Raw genomic sequence first — 15,041 nt, 5'->3', positions numbered from 1 at the left:
GGGAGGAGTGGGGTCTCTTTGTCTCTGCAGAGAGGCCCTGCGTCTATGGTCCTGGGCTCAGGTCCATCAGATTTGTCTAATGGCAAATCATCTGGCCGGGGTTCTGAACGTTCGTGCAGACAGTCTCAGTCGGCAGTTCTCCGCCGACCACAAGTGGAGGCTTCATCCAGAGGTAGTTCGTCACGTCTTTCGGACGTGGGGGACTCCTCGGGTGGACCTATTCGCCACTCAAGAGAATGCTCACTGCCCGTCTTTCTGCAGTCTCCAGTATCCGATGCAGGGAGCGTTGGGGGACGCGTTTCAGTTGAGTTGGGGTTCACGACTCCTTTACGCGTTTCCTCCCATACCCTTGATTCCTCGGGTTCTGAGGAAGATTCGCCAAGACCGGGCCCAAGTTATATTTGTCGCCCCGGATTGGCCAAGAAGGGTGTGGTACACAGATCTTCTCCACCTCTCCTCGTGCCCTCCGCTCCGTCTCCCGCTGAGGGCAGACCTCCTCTCGCAGTCGGAGGGGCAGGTTCTACACCCCCACCTCCAGAGCTTACACCTTCATGCCTGGAGATTGAACGGGGCAACCTGAATTCTTTCTCTCTCCCACCGGATTTGGTGGATGTTATTTTATCGGCCAGGCGACACTCCACCAAATCTATATACTCCTATAGGTGGTCTAAATTTGTGCTTTGGTGCGGAGAGAGGTCCATTGATCCCTTGAAGGCTCGTCTGTCTAACATTCTACAGTTTGCCCTTTCTCTGGCTCAGCAAGGCTTTGCTGTGGCTACTGTGAAAGGATATTTATCGGCTTTGTCGGCTTTCCTTTGTTTGCCGGATCAGCCGTCATTATTCAAATCACCTATTGTTCTTCGTTTTATAAAGGGCCTTACAAACAAGTTTCCTCCGTCTCCTTTTATTATGCCTCAATGGGACTTAAACCTTGTATTAACTTATCTTATGGGTTCTCCCTTCGAGCCCTTACACAAGTGTCCTTTGAGGCTGTTGTCCTTTAAGACGGTATTCCTCATTGCAATCACCTCGGCAAGGAGGGTAAGTGAGCTTCAAGCTCTAAGTTCAAAACCCCCATTCTTGACTGTGCATGCTGAACGAATTGTACTCAGGACCAGGGCTGCGTTTTTGCCTAAGGTGGTAACTCCTTTTCATCTGGGGCAATCCATTACCCTTCCTTCTTTCTATCCTCCCCCTCACCCTTCCAAGGAGGAGGAGAGACTTCACCGCTTGGACCCTAAGAGGGCGGTGAGCTTTTACCTGGACAGGACAAAGGACATCAGAGTTGATGACCAGCTCTTCGTGGGCTTTGCTGGCTGCAGGAAAGGTCGAGCGGTGCACAAGCGCACCCTTTCCAGGTGGATTGTCTTGTGCATCAAGATTTGCTACTCCCTGGCTGGTAAGGAACCACCGGAGGGTTTGAGGGCTCATTCCACTAGAGCAAAGTCTTCCACGTCTGCTTTGTCTAGGGGTGTTCCTGTGGAGGACATTTGTAGGGCGGCAACTTGGGCCTCCCTCCACACCTTTGCAAAACATTATTGCTTAGACACTGAGGTGAGGAGGGACGGACATTTTGCGCGATCCGTCCTTCAGGACTTTCTGGTATAGAAGGGTGGACACCCTCCTCCGGGAGTGGGGACTGCTGTGGAATCTATTCACAAGGCGAGGAATCCACTGGCAGATGTATCCATCAGAAGAACAAGTTACTTACCTTCGGTAACGCTTTTTCTGGTGGATACAGTATCTGCCTGTGGATTCCTCACTGACCCACCCGCCTCCCCGTTGTCCATCCTTCTATACCTGTAGTTCTATGCCTGTAATTCTATTGATGGTGTTTCAAATGTGTTTATTACTGTCAAAGGCATTTTGTTATTTCCACACTGGGTGTGTTGATATGCATATTGTGTACTGTGTATAATGTGTATATATATTGCTGTCAGTCTGTCCGTGCGCCTCGAAGGCACGGAAAAAAGGGGCGGAACTGACGTCATCACGCTGACGAGGTCTTCTTATGGAGCCGGTGACGTCAGCGGAGTCGCGAGCGGAGCCGTGTCTCTGTGACGTCGTCTTCGACCCCATCGGCGTGGACTGCTACAAAAGTTTCCGAATGTTGCTGGCGCAGGGGATATTCACAAGGTGAGGAATCCACGGGCAGATACTGTATCCACCAGAAAAAGCGTTATCGAAGGTAAGTAACTTGTTCATTACTTATTTTGAGTATGCTGGAGAAATCTAAAACTGAATTACAAATAGCAAAAAAACACTCAACTGCACAATTTAATAATTAAAGTGTCCCTGGAATGCATAAAATTCACTGTTGGCAGAAGTTGGGACATCCTTTTACCAAGATAGAAAGATGGATTTGTCAACGTAGTATTTATATTAGAGACAAGGTTGTATGATAGTACACTATGGTCGTTAATATTGACCTACATTAATATCGGGTCCTCCATACTGTAAGTATATATTTACTATTCTTATCTCCACTGCATAAACTTACCTTTGAACGTGAGCATCAGTGGACTTAAGTATAGTAATTATATACTTATCTTACAATGTAGTGGTAGGTCGATGTAGTGGATGCCATATTATTGTCACACGATACATTGTATGGATTATAGGGACCGCCTCGCCCCTTCCTCAAATGTGCAGGACCCTTTCTGTTTCTAGTAAAGCTGCAAGCAACAGACAAAATATTTCTAGAGAAGACACCAAATTACGTCTGTAAACCAAATGCATGGGGTGAAAAGGAGATATGGTCAACATATTTCTCTGATAAAGTTAGCATCTTCTGCAGCAAGACGACGTGTGGCCCAAAATCTTGAAAGATATAAAACAGATCCTAATCTCAAAGACTGTGATGGGTAATACTAACAAGGCAACAGCAGATTCAGCTCCCCCAAATTTATGTGGTTCTATCATTTGATCAACAATGAAAATACTTTTCAAGTTTATTGAAATTTGGTTTGTGTTAGTAAAGTTTTAAAATTCTGCTGTGGTGCTGGCTGAAAACTCCAAACCGAGATTCCATGAGGTGTCATTGCTAAGCTCCTCACATACCTCAAACTATGTACTTTCATCATTCAAAATCAGTGGTATTTGTGGTGCCATCCCCATTCACGATTAATAGAGCCCTGTACATGCACACATAACCACATAGTGGAACGTGCAAACTAACAAGTAAATAAGTATTAGGAATTAACATAATTTACTTACAGCTTCCGAAGGCAGGTTTTGGGCTGATCTGCTGCGAGGAGGAGGCTGAGGTGGTGCGTCTAGGGTTTGTGCTGGAATTGTTGGAGAAGTAGAATTTGAAGTTATAGGCAACATAGGCTCTTGTAACTTTTGTGAAAGTGGTGGAGGAAGGGGTTGCATAGGAGTTGCAAGCTGTGGCTTAAGAGGCTCCGGGAGTGAAGGAGACACTAAAAAAGACAAAGATGCAAATATTTTAAATAAAACCTTTTGCACAAAAACACATGATATCTTAAAGATATTGCATTTAGGCAGAATTAGACTTCTAAAAGAACAAATTACTTACCTTCAGTAACGGTTTTTCTCGTGCAGACTGTCCAACTACAGAGTGTTCAGCTTGTGAATATCCCCAGGCATCAGACTGAAACTGTAAATGTTCGTAGCAATTCCTTCACAAGTCGGTAGGTGGTGACCTACAGCTCCGCAACATATCCAGCCCTCCCTGTATATGGAGGTGGGACCCCTATATATGAACCACAACCGCACGCTGACGTCTGTTTCTTTCTGAACTGTCTGTACTTACATGGTCCACGGAATTCGAGATGTGACTGTGAGCAAATGTTTCAAATAAATGGTTTATTAATAGACAGTAGGAGTCCATTCCACAGAACGGGGAGAGGTTGGTGGGTGTGTGAGGAAGCCATTTTGTTCCACAGCGCATGTGAATACCTGCCCAGGAGACCAGAGGTATTCAATGATCTAAGAGCAAGGCTGACAAATGAAAACATGCATTTTCTGAATGTTTCCATTGGCTTTAACTTCCTACCCAACAATCCAGGGGGGGCTGTTCAATAGCCATTTGGGTTCAGTCGGCTGGTGGATGCCTGCGCTATCAAAGTCTTTGAGGTGGGGTGTTGTAGTAAAACGTCTGAGTCCCCAGGAGCAGGTCTATGCAGCCTTGCCACCATCCTACTGACTGGTAGTCAAGATCCTGGCTTTGCCCAGGTGCCTACCAGCAGATCAGTTAATGCCTTGTTAAAGGGCAGAAGAGGTTCCTGACTGATTTGTGTGTGGTTGAGGACTTAAGTGAGCACATTAGTTCTGACCTTTGCAGTTTGAAGCATTAGGTCTTAGACCTCCGCCGCCCTCCTAATCACTGTTGAGAATGAGGAGGAGTGCTGTGTTGCTAGGTGATGACAGGCCAATGTCTGAGGAGGTATCTATACCATTGGCATTCCGTAGGTCTTCAAAAACGTCCCAATCGACATGATAAGTAGCACCCAGATAATACTCATTGTCATCAGCATATGATGTACAGTCCGAGTCAGCGTGGTGTCCAGGAAAGGGATTTATTTTGCAGTCCGATAAAGCTATCGGATCCGTGTCTGGCGTCGGTGACGTTAGGACTGCTGTTAAGATATTGCACAGAGGCGTTTGTGTTGGTGCCGTAGGTGGAATCGACATGTGCTAGCCTCGGAGGCAGTACAGTGGGCACCAAAGGTAATTTCGCAGCTGATTGTGGAGCTGGATCTGAAAGAGGGATTTACGTTAGGTCGAAGGCAAGTAGAGGGGTCTGCGCCACGGTCATATACACCAGTTGAACCCCAACTGGCATCCACTTCGGTTCCATGGGGCCAGAAGGTGCTCCAGAGGGACCTGGTGAGGCACCAGACATTTTGTCCGTGGCCAAGCGAAGCTCGTGGAGCTGTTGTGGCATTGCTGTCCATTGTGGATTGTGATAGGTCTGGACCAGGGGACGTGTCATTTCCTAGCGCAGAGATTGACTTTGTGGCCTTGAGGTGCCCGGAGAGTTGCACGACAGAGTGGTTGACGCTGCAGGATGAAGGGGACCCGTATTTGGATTTTTTATGTTTCTTGGAGTTTTAGGTTTCCTGGACTTACCTGAACCTCGTATCCTCGAGGACGACCAGTCTCAAGACCTCTAAGAAGGAGCAAACAGGGGTCAAATTGAAGGATATGAAAGCCCACCAGGGTGTTGCATGTCCTTATAAAGTCACAGGGCCTGTGAATTCATGCCAGTACGCCGACATGCTACTCCTTTGTGACTAGCAATATCCATATAATGTGCAGTTCAGGGGACATTATCCCGTATACATCATAGGAATTTTGTTTGCTCCAGTTTATAACACACTCTACTTTTGAATTGTGATAAATGTAGTTTATTGGCATCACAGCTGCAGGTGAAGCTCAGCTAAGATCACCAAGGATGGTGGGAAAACCCTTTGCCATTTTTGCAGCTGCATAGAATAGAAGGCGAGTGCCATTAATCAGTGAAAAAACAGCATTCCTAAACTTTATGTTTATTAATGGCAGTTTAGAATGCAGAAAATCCATTAGGATGGCAGATCTGACATATCTGGAAATTTTACGTTAATTTCGAAATTTCTGGGTTGTCCCCTCTGCCTGGAGGGAGGATTAAACAAACTCGAATTACCCACCTTAGACACACAAACAAATGTACACATAATAAATGCAGGTAAAGTGTGTATTCAAGGTGGGAACGTTGCCATATACAATGGGTTTGTGGTGGAGGAGAAAACTCCTAAGGTAAAAAAAAAATCAAGTATAGGTTTTGGATAAATCAAAAATAATATTCAACAGAAGAGTTCTGTTAAAAGTAAATCTCTCACGTGCAGATCAGCTAATCTACAGTTTGTGATAACCCCGTGAATAACTCAGGAACGCGCAGGTGCACTTATCTCTACCGAAAATGTTCAATTTGAGCATTTTACTATCCAGTTTCAGAGGTGTGACATCACCTGTACTCAAGTAGAAGCCACCTTTAAACTGAAATCATTCCCACCCTTAACCACTACGAAATACTCTGGAAATGACAGAAGTAGGAGACGAGAACACAACAGAGTACCAGGGTGCTGCAAGGAGGCACGGGGTTCATTTTAGGGATGCACCCGGACAGTCAGAAATTAATTCATAATGTGCCAACACCTACAAGTACAAGACATCGAACAACCACTGCCAAATGGTAACGGCTTTCAGCACAACATACTCTATAGCCAGCTACTGGAAGGTACAACACTCCCAGGTCTACTTTAAACAAGTGAGGTTCCATTGTACGTTATTGATTAGGCAACCAGTACCTTTTGTGGGTTCAGCTGCTTTATTTTCAGATTCCGGTACCAACCTCACCATCGATGGACGAGGGGCACTTTGGGGTACACTAATAACTCCAGCTCGAGGAGGAATCGTCTGAAAGGACAAGAGGCATAGAACATCGGATTACCAAGAAAACCACGTCATACATTAAAGTTTGTGCATGACACCTTATGCAATAAAGCAATTATAACGCTAATCAATTACATACAACACTCCTGTGATTGGTACCCTAGAGAGAACTGAGAACTCTGTGCTAGTAGTTTACAGGTTGTTAACACAGCAAAAACACACAGCTAACAGACGCAAAACTTTCCAAAGACGCTACATCTTTAATTATTTCCCTTGTAACAATTTGATTACAAATCGAGCTGCTCCATTTAAGGAAGGCATGTGTTGGCCCTCTCTTGCGCTTGGTATGTGGTGCGGGAATCCCATTTCCAGTGAAGCGGTAACAGAAGACCTCTGATCTGTTTACTGCACACCGAATGCACTTGCACGGGGGTTTCTTGCTTTCTTCTAAAGTTAGCTATGTTTTGCTCAATTCGTTTTACTTGGATTAAAGAACACAAAACAAAATATGATCACAATAAAGAACCAAATCAAAGATAGCCCACTTTCCCCTTATCCTTAGTACTGAGGAGTTACTGTTAACCAGGGTGAGGCAGAAGGGTCTTATAGAACACAACAGGAAGGTCGTCAGTCCTGGATAACTTATTTGTAGGCATACCTTTCAATGCGTTTTGGATCTCCGAAAGTTTCATGTACTGTTCTAATTCATTCCAGTATTGCAGGAGCTTAGGGATCCCACAATTCCGAACAAAGGTTTCTTTCTATATCTGCGACAACTTCACGGCTATGTGTATGCCAATGTGAGAAGAAGGGCGCAAAACGTATAGCTAGTCTATTCCATTCACCACTCACCCGCCCTCGGCTAATCTGATTCTTTTTACATGGTTATCGGACTAAATTGTTGCGCTATTCATTACCTAGCCAGGAGTCGACCTATCTTGTTCTTCTGTGGAATACATACTCCAGCTTCAGCATCATCTTCTCTGCCCTATGGCTGCTAGTCCTAAGGACATCGAACTGTCTTGTAAAGGTCGCTAGCTTCACTCTATTTGTAAGTCCCTCAGTTCATTGAATACTTTCCCTTCAATGAGTTCACTTTTCCCTCATTCGGTCATCAAGGATGGCTTTAATGTTTCCCGAGGGTCACCTGAAGGATGTCCCATTGGGTCACCAATAATGTATCCCCTTTTAAAACCTCATTTTAAAACCGGATTTCTGTATAGTTCATGGTCTAAATGTCATCCTGACCCTGTGGATCTGCTTGTCTCACCATGCCATGAAACCTTTAACAGGGCATGATCCAATATAGAAATATCTGACATAGCTGGTAATCATAAATTTCGTATTAGCAATCAGGACAAAGATACAATTAATGGGGGTATATGCAATATGGGATAAAAAGGGAATACACTTGTTCTCCCGGGCAGAAACTTCTCTAGCAGTCTCCGATGTTCCAACCCTGCACTATCCTTCAGAGATTTTTAGAAGCCACCGCAGTGTCTGATGATCCCTTTGTGGCCCTATCTAGAGTGGCGTCCCACACCAAATCGAAGCAAGCACCCAGGAGTACCTCCTCATCCATCCTCTCCAGCAGCTTATTGATGTTAGCCTGCAAAAACTTGCCTTGGACATTATTAGGTGCATAAATGTTTAAGAAGGTGATTGAGGAATGCCCAATCTGTAGGTGCAGTTTTATATACTTGCCCTCGGTATTCTGCAATACCCCCATTTTCTCCTTCCTAATTAATCGCTTGCATACTGTGCCTATTCCTGCCCTTTTGCCTGGTGCGGAAACCCAAAATTGGTTCAGATATACCTTCCTTCATATCCTAAAGAGATCCATCTGTAGAAGTTGGATCTCTAGGAAGAACGTTATAACAAGATCAGGTCTGATCATGTAGTGCCAATTGTATGCCTCTTTTTAGGGTTGTTTAAAACTCTCACATTAAGTGAGATTACCTTGAATGTTAGTAGCGGCTGACAGAAGCAAAACACTTGCTCAACTCTACGCACACCTGATCTTCGAAACAATCCATGCTGTAAAAGAATATCCCCCCAGATCAGAAAAAATAACAGCTTAGATCTATTTAATACCAACTATGATGGCAAATAGTATGCCCCCCTCTACTATTTTCAAGAAAAGAAAAAAAACAAGTATCACAAAAACAGGTAGAACGTCTGTAATTGGGTCGTAATGGATTTCCAGCCCCTTTTATATCCCTTCCACCAACAGGCCTCAATCTCAAGAGTAATTTACCTCTTTTGGGTCCTTGAAGCAAAGTACAGCATCACTGAATCCCCTTATATCTCTTGACCCTCCCCCTATAGACTACCAGCTGGATAGCCACATAGGCTAACATTAATGTGCCATTAATATTGCCTAAAGTCTTCCCTTGACATTCAACACATTAAGCTGGGAGCATTTATCTTTAAACTATCTGATATACTGGCTCCTAGGGAAGCCTCCCCTTCCTGACGTCTCCTGTGAACGTACCATTCCCTCACCACTAGGCAACCACCTAGGGTTGCTTCTGTGTGGATATTTCTCTGAATTCTGCAAGGCAATCCCTGTTTTGACCTCCCTTATTGTCCTTTACCTGCATTCCACATGAATTGCAGTGTTGTCGGACGAGTCAAACAATATATGATTTGTTTGTCATTGAGGGACTGTATGTTGGGTTTTAGGTCCTTCCTCCGTTGGAAAGTTGAGACGGCTAAGTCCTGAAATAAGAAGATCTTGGAGTCTTTGTAGAAAATATGATGAGATTGCCTGACTTTTCTTATAGTGTCTTCATTAAGTTTGTAATTCACAATTTTTGCCACTAGGTCTCTCATTCAGAATCAGCATAATTAGATTGTTTCCCACTCGATGGGCCAGAACAATATGGATGCGACAGTCAAGCACTTGCTTCACTATTTGCCTAAAGATATTTTCTAGATACACAACCACATTATCTCCTTTTACATTTTCCTTAAGGTGCCGAAAGCATAAGCTGTCCCTTCTGGACTGATTTTCCAAGTCTTCACATTTTATTTGAAGTTGTTGTGCCCGATCTTCTGGAAGTTCCACCATAGTATGCTGGAGTTGTTTGTTGGCCACACTCTGCTCCATCTGGCTCCTGACTGCTTCCAGTGTCTGACTGAGAGAGTGCATATTTTCGAATAACCGCAAGATCTTTCCCCAACTCCATTCTTTTTTTTTTGTAAATTCTTTTTATTAAACCAATTCGACTGAGATACAGCAATTACATCTTAGCAGGCGACTTCATTTTGTTTTTTCGGCAACAATTTCTCATTACAGTATATTGTACAAGCAATGTTTTGCGGCTAGGGGGTTCCACAAGCCTCATCTTCCGCTTGCTGGCTGGGTGGGGAACACACATCCCCTCTATAATGGTTCCAGGCTCCCCACATCTTGCTCCACTTCCCGGGACATCCCCTGGCAATAAACACCGACTTTTCCCTAAACATACACCAATCTAAATCCTCCTTCCACCTTTCCAAAAGGGGCGGCTGGACTGCACCCCACAATTGCGCGATGTTTCTCTTAGCAATCATGAACGCCAGTGTAGCCCACTGCTTAGTGCATGCGTTGAGGTCAGTCGGCTTCCAAACATTCAGCAAGCACCGTCGCGCCTCTGGCTGCATCTCTACCCCTAATACTGCCCGCATGGTACGATGTATGTCCCTCAAATACGCCTCTATCCGCTGACAGCTCCACAGTATGTGCATGAAGGTGCCAGTGTCCCCGCACCCCTGCTTACACTCTCCACTCTCCGCCCGCCCCATGCGCACCAGCCCGGGGCCCGTTACATAAGTCCCAGCCCAGGGCCTGTTACATAAGTCCTATGCAATATTTTTAGCTGCACTAATCTAAGCCTGGCTTGGGCTGCCACCACCCTCGGGGAGGAGACCGCTTCCTGCCAGTCCTCATCGTCCAATTCCAGGCCTTCACTGTTCCACTTGCTCTTAAGGAGCTGCAGGGGGTCCTCCATATTGTTGATTAACTTCCTGTAAATAAGGGAGATAGTCTTCTCTGGGATGTGCCCGTCCAACACCCTGGTCTCTAGCGGGGAAGCCTCTGGCAGTGTATCATCCCTAGGGACCTGCGCCTGTAACGCGTGACGAATCTGGAGATACCGATAATATTCAGTGTCCATCATGCTGTACTGTTTTTTAAGGGATGCGAATGGCAAAATCGTGTCCTTCCCCCACACATCTTTGATTTGTGTGATCCCAATGAGATCCCACTTATCAAAGCCCTTGGATTTCCAGAGGCTCCCTAGCTTCTCCGAGCTCCATAACGGCGTGGCCAGAGTAAGCTTACCGTCCCATCCCAGATGTTTATTGACTATGTGCCACACCTGGACTGCGTGTACTGTGGGGCCAGTCAATGGGAACCTGCCGGGCTTGGCATAGAGAGCCCTAGTATAATCGCCCCCCGGAAGCAACCACCTATCCATAGCGTACCCGGGATCATGCGGGCTGCAGTAGATCCCGTGGTTGATCGCCGCCAGCTGGGATGCCCAGTAGTATTTTTTAAGGTCGGGGAGACCAATACCCCATCATACCAATGCAGGGTCAGCTTTGTATATGCTATCCGGGGTCTACCGTCCCAGAGGAGGCTTCTTTGGAGACTTTCAATTTCCTTAAAGTAGGACATCGGGATCAGATCCAGGGTGTTCTGGAGGGCATACAGGAAACGCGGGAGGGCCATCATCTTGAAGAGGACCGCTTGTCCCAGCATGGAAAGAGGGAGGGATCTCCAACGCGCCACATCTGTCTTAAGGCGCTGCAGGGGCGGGTATAAATTACGAGTAAAGCGCAATCTTGAATCCAGGGTCACATAAATCCCGAGATATCGGAAGCCCCCCGAAGCAATCGTTATTGGACAACTCTGCGGTATCTCAGGCGGAGCGCCTGCCAGGACAAAAATTAACGACTTGGACCAATTAATTGTAAAACCCGAGTATCTACCAAAGATGGTTAGTATGTCCAAGAGGCAGATCAGAGACGCCCTTGGAGCGGCGATATAAAGTAGGATATCGTCCGCGTAAAGGGAGATCTTATCCTCCCAGTCATTGGTCCACCTCAGACCTCTGATAGATCGGTCCTGCCTAACCCAGGCTGCCAGTGGCTCTAGAGCCAACGCGAATAGAAGCGGCGACAGAGGGCATCCCTGGCGAGTGCCTCTGCTCAGCGGAAAATCCCCGGATTTTCGATTGTTCACGATTACCCGGGCCATCGGGCCGGCGTACAAGAGACGGATCCAGCCCAGGAATTCCGAACCCAAATTTGCCCAGCACCGCAAACAGATAGGGCCACTCGACCATGTCGAATGCCATGGGAGCATCCAATGAAACCAGAGCCGCCGGTTCCTGTAAAGAGGAGACTCTACCCAGCACACCATGAAGGCGGCGCAAGTTGAGGGCTGTGTTGCGATGTGGCATAAAACCTGATTGATCCGGGTGGACCAGTGTATTAAGTACTTTAATCAACTGGGTGGCCAGCAGTTTCGCCAGGATCTTAGGCTCCGCATTGAGGAGCGAAATTGGTCTGTACGATGCACAGTTCGTTCTGGGCTTGCCCTCTTTATGGATGACAACTATATTGGCCACTCGCTGATCATACGGAAGCATTCAGAGTTCCTTACTCTCCTCCAGCATCGCCAGGAGGCGGGGGGCAAGCTTATTTGCCGAAAGCTTATATAACTCTACGGGAATACCGTTGGGACCCGTGGCCTTCCCGGACCGCACCCCTCTGATAGCCTGCGCCACCTCATCGTCCGTCAGTGGGGACTCCATGTATGCCCCGTTTTCCTCCGAGAGTGCAGGGAGTTGTATGTCCTCTATCATTGCGCTGTTTTCTTCCTCAGAGTAGACCCCGGAGGTACTATAGACCGAGTGGTAATAGTTGGCAAATGCGTCAGCTATGGCCTGCGGTTCGGTGATAGGGAGCGAGCCGTCTCCCTGTATCTCGGGCACCAAACGCGAGGCCCACTCCCTCCTATCCATGAACCTCCCTACACTGCGCCTGCGCTCTATCCCTGGCAATGCTATTAAACTCCTCCTGCCTCAACTTCAGCCTGTGGAGGCCCTCCGCGGTCACCCCCTGGGCTATCTCCTCCTCCGACTGCAACACATCCTCCTCCGCTCTCACCAGATCCGCCTGTCTCTCCCTCTTTTTCCCTGCTATCGAAGAAACAACCTCTCCCCTAATGACTGTTTTGTAAGCCTCCCACAGCGTCTGTGCAGAATCGACCGAGCCCCCATTCTCTTGAAAGTAATCGTCAGTAGCCTTAATAGTTTTCTTGCGGATGTTCGGATCCCTCATGTACCATGGGTTTATTGGAGCTATCCTGAACTCCATTCTTAAGGTGGACAGCTTGTCATTGATTGACTTAACTCCAATTCATTTCACTCAGGCAAGATGCAAGATTCTCTCTTGTGAATACCAGCCAGGGTTGAGAGGCCGTGTCCAATTCGGGCAATGGATCCACTCTAGAAGTGTTGAGATACTTATTGATGTTCCTTGTTTAGTCTGCTTGCTTGCCTTTGGCATGTGTGACCCAGTTGCAGACCCTGTTCCACAGTAACTCATCCAAGTCATCTTAGGCCTGCAGGCACTAGTTGTATTTATTGAGGCATATACTAGGGCCTTTTTTGTAACTGCCATTATTTCACCCCTGGACTAGTCCAAGTCTCTCCTCAATAATAGTGCTTATTCCATGTTCTGGGCTGAGGGGGTAGAGTGACTCCCCAGTGACAAGACTGCTGGCCTCATGCCGAAGATTACTATTCGTCCCTCTATACCTCCATGCAGGCTTTCCCAGCCATGCGTTTTTATTGAGAACATCGTCCAGCCCTCACCACCTTCTTGTCTCTTTAAGTGATTCCACCATGGGGCTCGCTGGTCGTTTGTGCTTCTCAGTGTTCAATGGTGGCTCTTCTACTGCGCCGGAGCCTTCCCCGACCCACTCTATGGTTACCACAGCCACCTGCTACACTCTTCCGTCACGCCCCTTCCACACTGTCAATTGGCACTCCACTTATTTTAAAGAGTTCCTTTCAGCTGAGGAGGAGGTCCAGGCACCCCACTATACTTGGGGGAGTGTTTATTGAGGCGACTGTGGGCAACTTTCTCTTACATAGTTCACATAAGGCTTCGGTCCATGCTCACAGCAACCACATTGTGCAGGTAGGTCCTCAAGCCGATCCCAAGCAACTACCCAGCATGGCATCCAGGGGGCTCAAACGTGAAATCTGAGGCACCACTACTCACCAAATTCTGTCTCGCCATTCAGGGCAGCTTAAGCGGCTAGACCAGATTGTCTGCAATTTGCAATACCCATTGATAAGGGTTCAGTAAACATTTTACTGGAACGCCTCACTGTTCTGAATGCATTATATCGCATGCAAAAACAATGTATTCTTAACATGGACCTAACCGCACACAATGTGTATAGATGTGGAGCTAGGAATATTAAGTAAAAATTTACTTTGATGATAAAGTGGTAGGAGATGTAGTGGATGCAATATATTTGTAGGTCAGTATTAACATCAAACACACAAAAGGTGATGGGAGGAATGCTTGCAATAAGTCTAACCACTGGCCATCGTTCAGTATAGTATTTCAACCCATCGTTCTTTAGCCCACCATACCACCTCGGTTTGGACCCAGCGTTTTGTGTGTTTGATGTAACACCCTAAGTGGCCAAGATTATGCCCAGAAGTGGGTCTCATGCTCACGGTGCCACTGGAACCAAGCTACATGTGACTGAAGAGCCCCAATCAGGCCGAAACCGGTCTTGGGTTGTCTGTGTTCCGGTTTGAAGAGCAACTGACCTGGAAGTTGGGGCTGGACTGTTCCTTTGGAAGCTGAGCCTAATTTGCACATCACTGAGTCCAACTGGGTTATTTTCCATAACTATTTATTCTTGTATTTACTTTTCTCAGAACTGTATTCAGAAACAGTGATGTAAATTGTATGTGTAAGACTTCTGTAAGGTATGTCAATTTTGTAATATAATTGGTTTAATAAAATGAATTAATGAAGCGTGCAATTAATTTGTCCTCTTCGGCTCTGTGCTATTTATGTGATTATTTAGTATTTAATACATGATGCAAAGCAATGTAGGGTAGACCGATGTGTTTAACGTTTGCTAAATATATCATATCACTATGGCTCATGTCATACACTAGCCAATACCTGTAGCTCCTACAACAAGCAGTGGCAGAGCCAATAGGTTTCGCCTATGCAAGACCTATTGGCGTTGTCAATGTTTTTTCAAGATATTGCAGAGCAGTGCGGACTGCTGTGCAACATAGCTTAAAGTAAATAAAAACGAAGCGCTATGGCACGGCCGGTGTTGACCACTTCATATCGCGTTTTTGTTTACTTTAATGCATGTTGCAGTGCAGGCTGCTGTGCAACATGCCTAAAATAACACTGATAGAAATAAAACAAAAAAAGACAACAAGAGAGGGAACAAAAAAGAAAAATGAAAAGAAACACGCCCCCCATAACAGACCAATAAGGGCATCACTATTCTGCAATGTGTTTTCTTCCTCATGGCTTCCCAATGCCAAAGCCGCCTCTGGTTGGCAAGCACTGTGAAACAGCCTTTTGCTGCATTCTGGTGCTAT

The 15,041-nt window shown here is 46.3% G+C and overlaps 1 protein-coding gene across 7 annotated transcripts in view; it reads right to left on the bottom strand.

Annotated features, from left to right (window-relative positions):
- SYNJ1 (synaptojanin 1) overlaps window positions 1–15,041 on the bottom strand; it is a 683,220-nt gene that overhangs the window by 23,545 nt on the left and 644,634 nt on the right. For all 7 annotated transcript variants that reach the window (XM_085623112.1, XM_085623114.1, XM_085623109.1 and 4 more), the window contains 2 exons: window positions 6,312–6,420; window positions 3,217–3,422 (listed from right to left, as the gene is read on the bottom strand). In XM_085623112.1, coding sequence (XP_085479238.1) covers window positions 3,217–3,422; window positions 6,312–6,420 — 315 coding nt within the window. The remainder of the gene's footprint in view (window positions 1–3,216; window positions 3,423–6,311; window positions 6,421–15,041) is intronic.

The sequence above is a fragment of the Triturus cristatus genome, chromosome 8, assembly GCF_964204655.1.
Source record: "Triturus cristatus chromosome 8, aTriCri1.1, whole genome shotgun sequence".
NCBI classification, from domain to species: Eukaryota; Metazoa; Chordata; class Amphibia; order Caudata; family Salamandridae; genus Triturus; species Triturus cristatus.
Note: the sequence above shows the minus strand (reverse complement) of the source record. Positions and strands in the feature narration are given on the sequence as shown.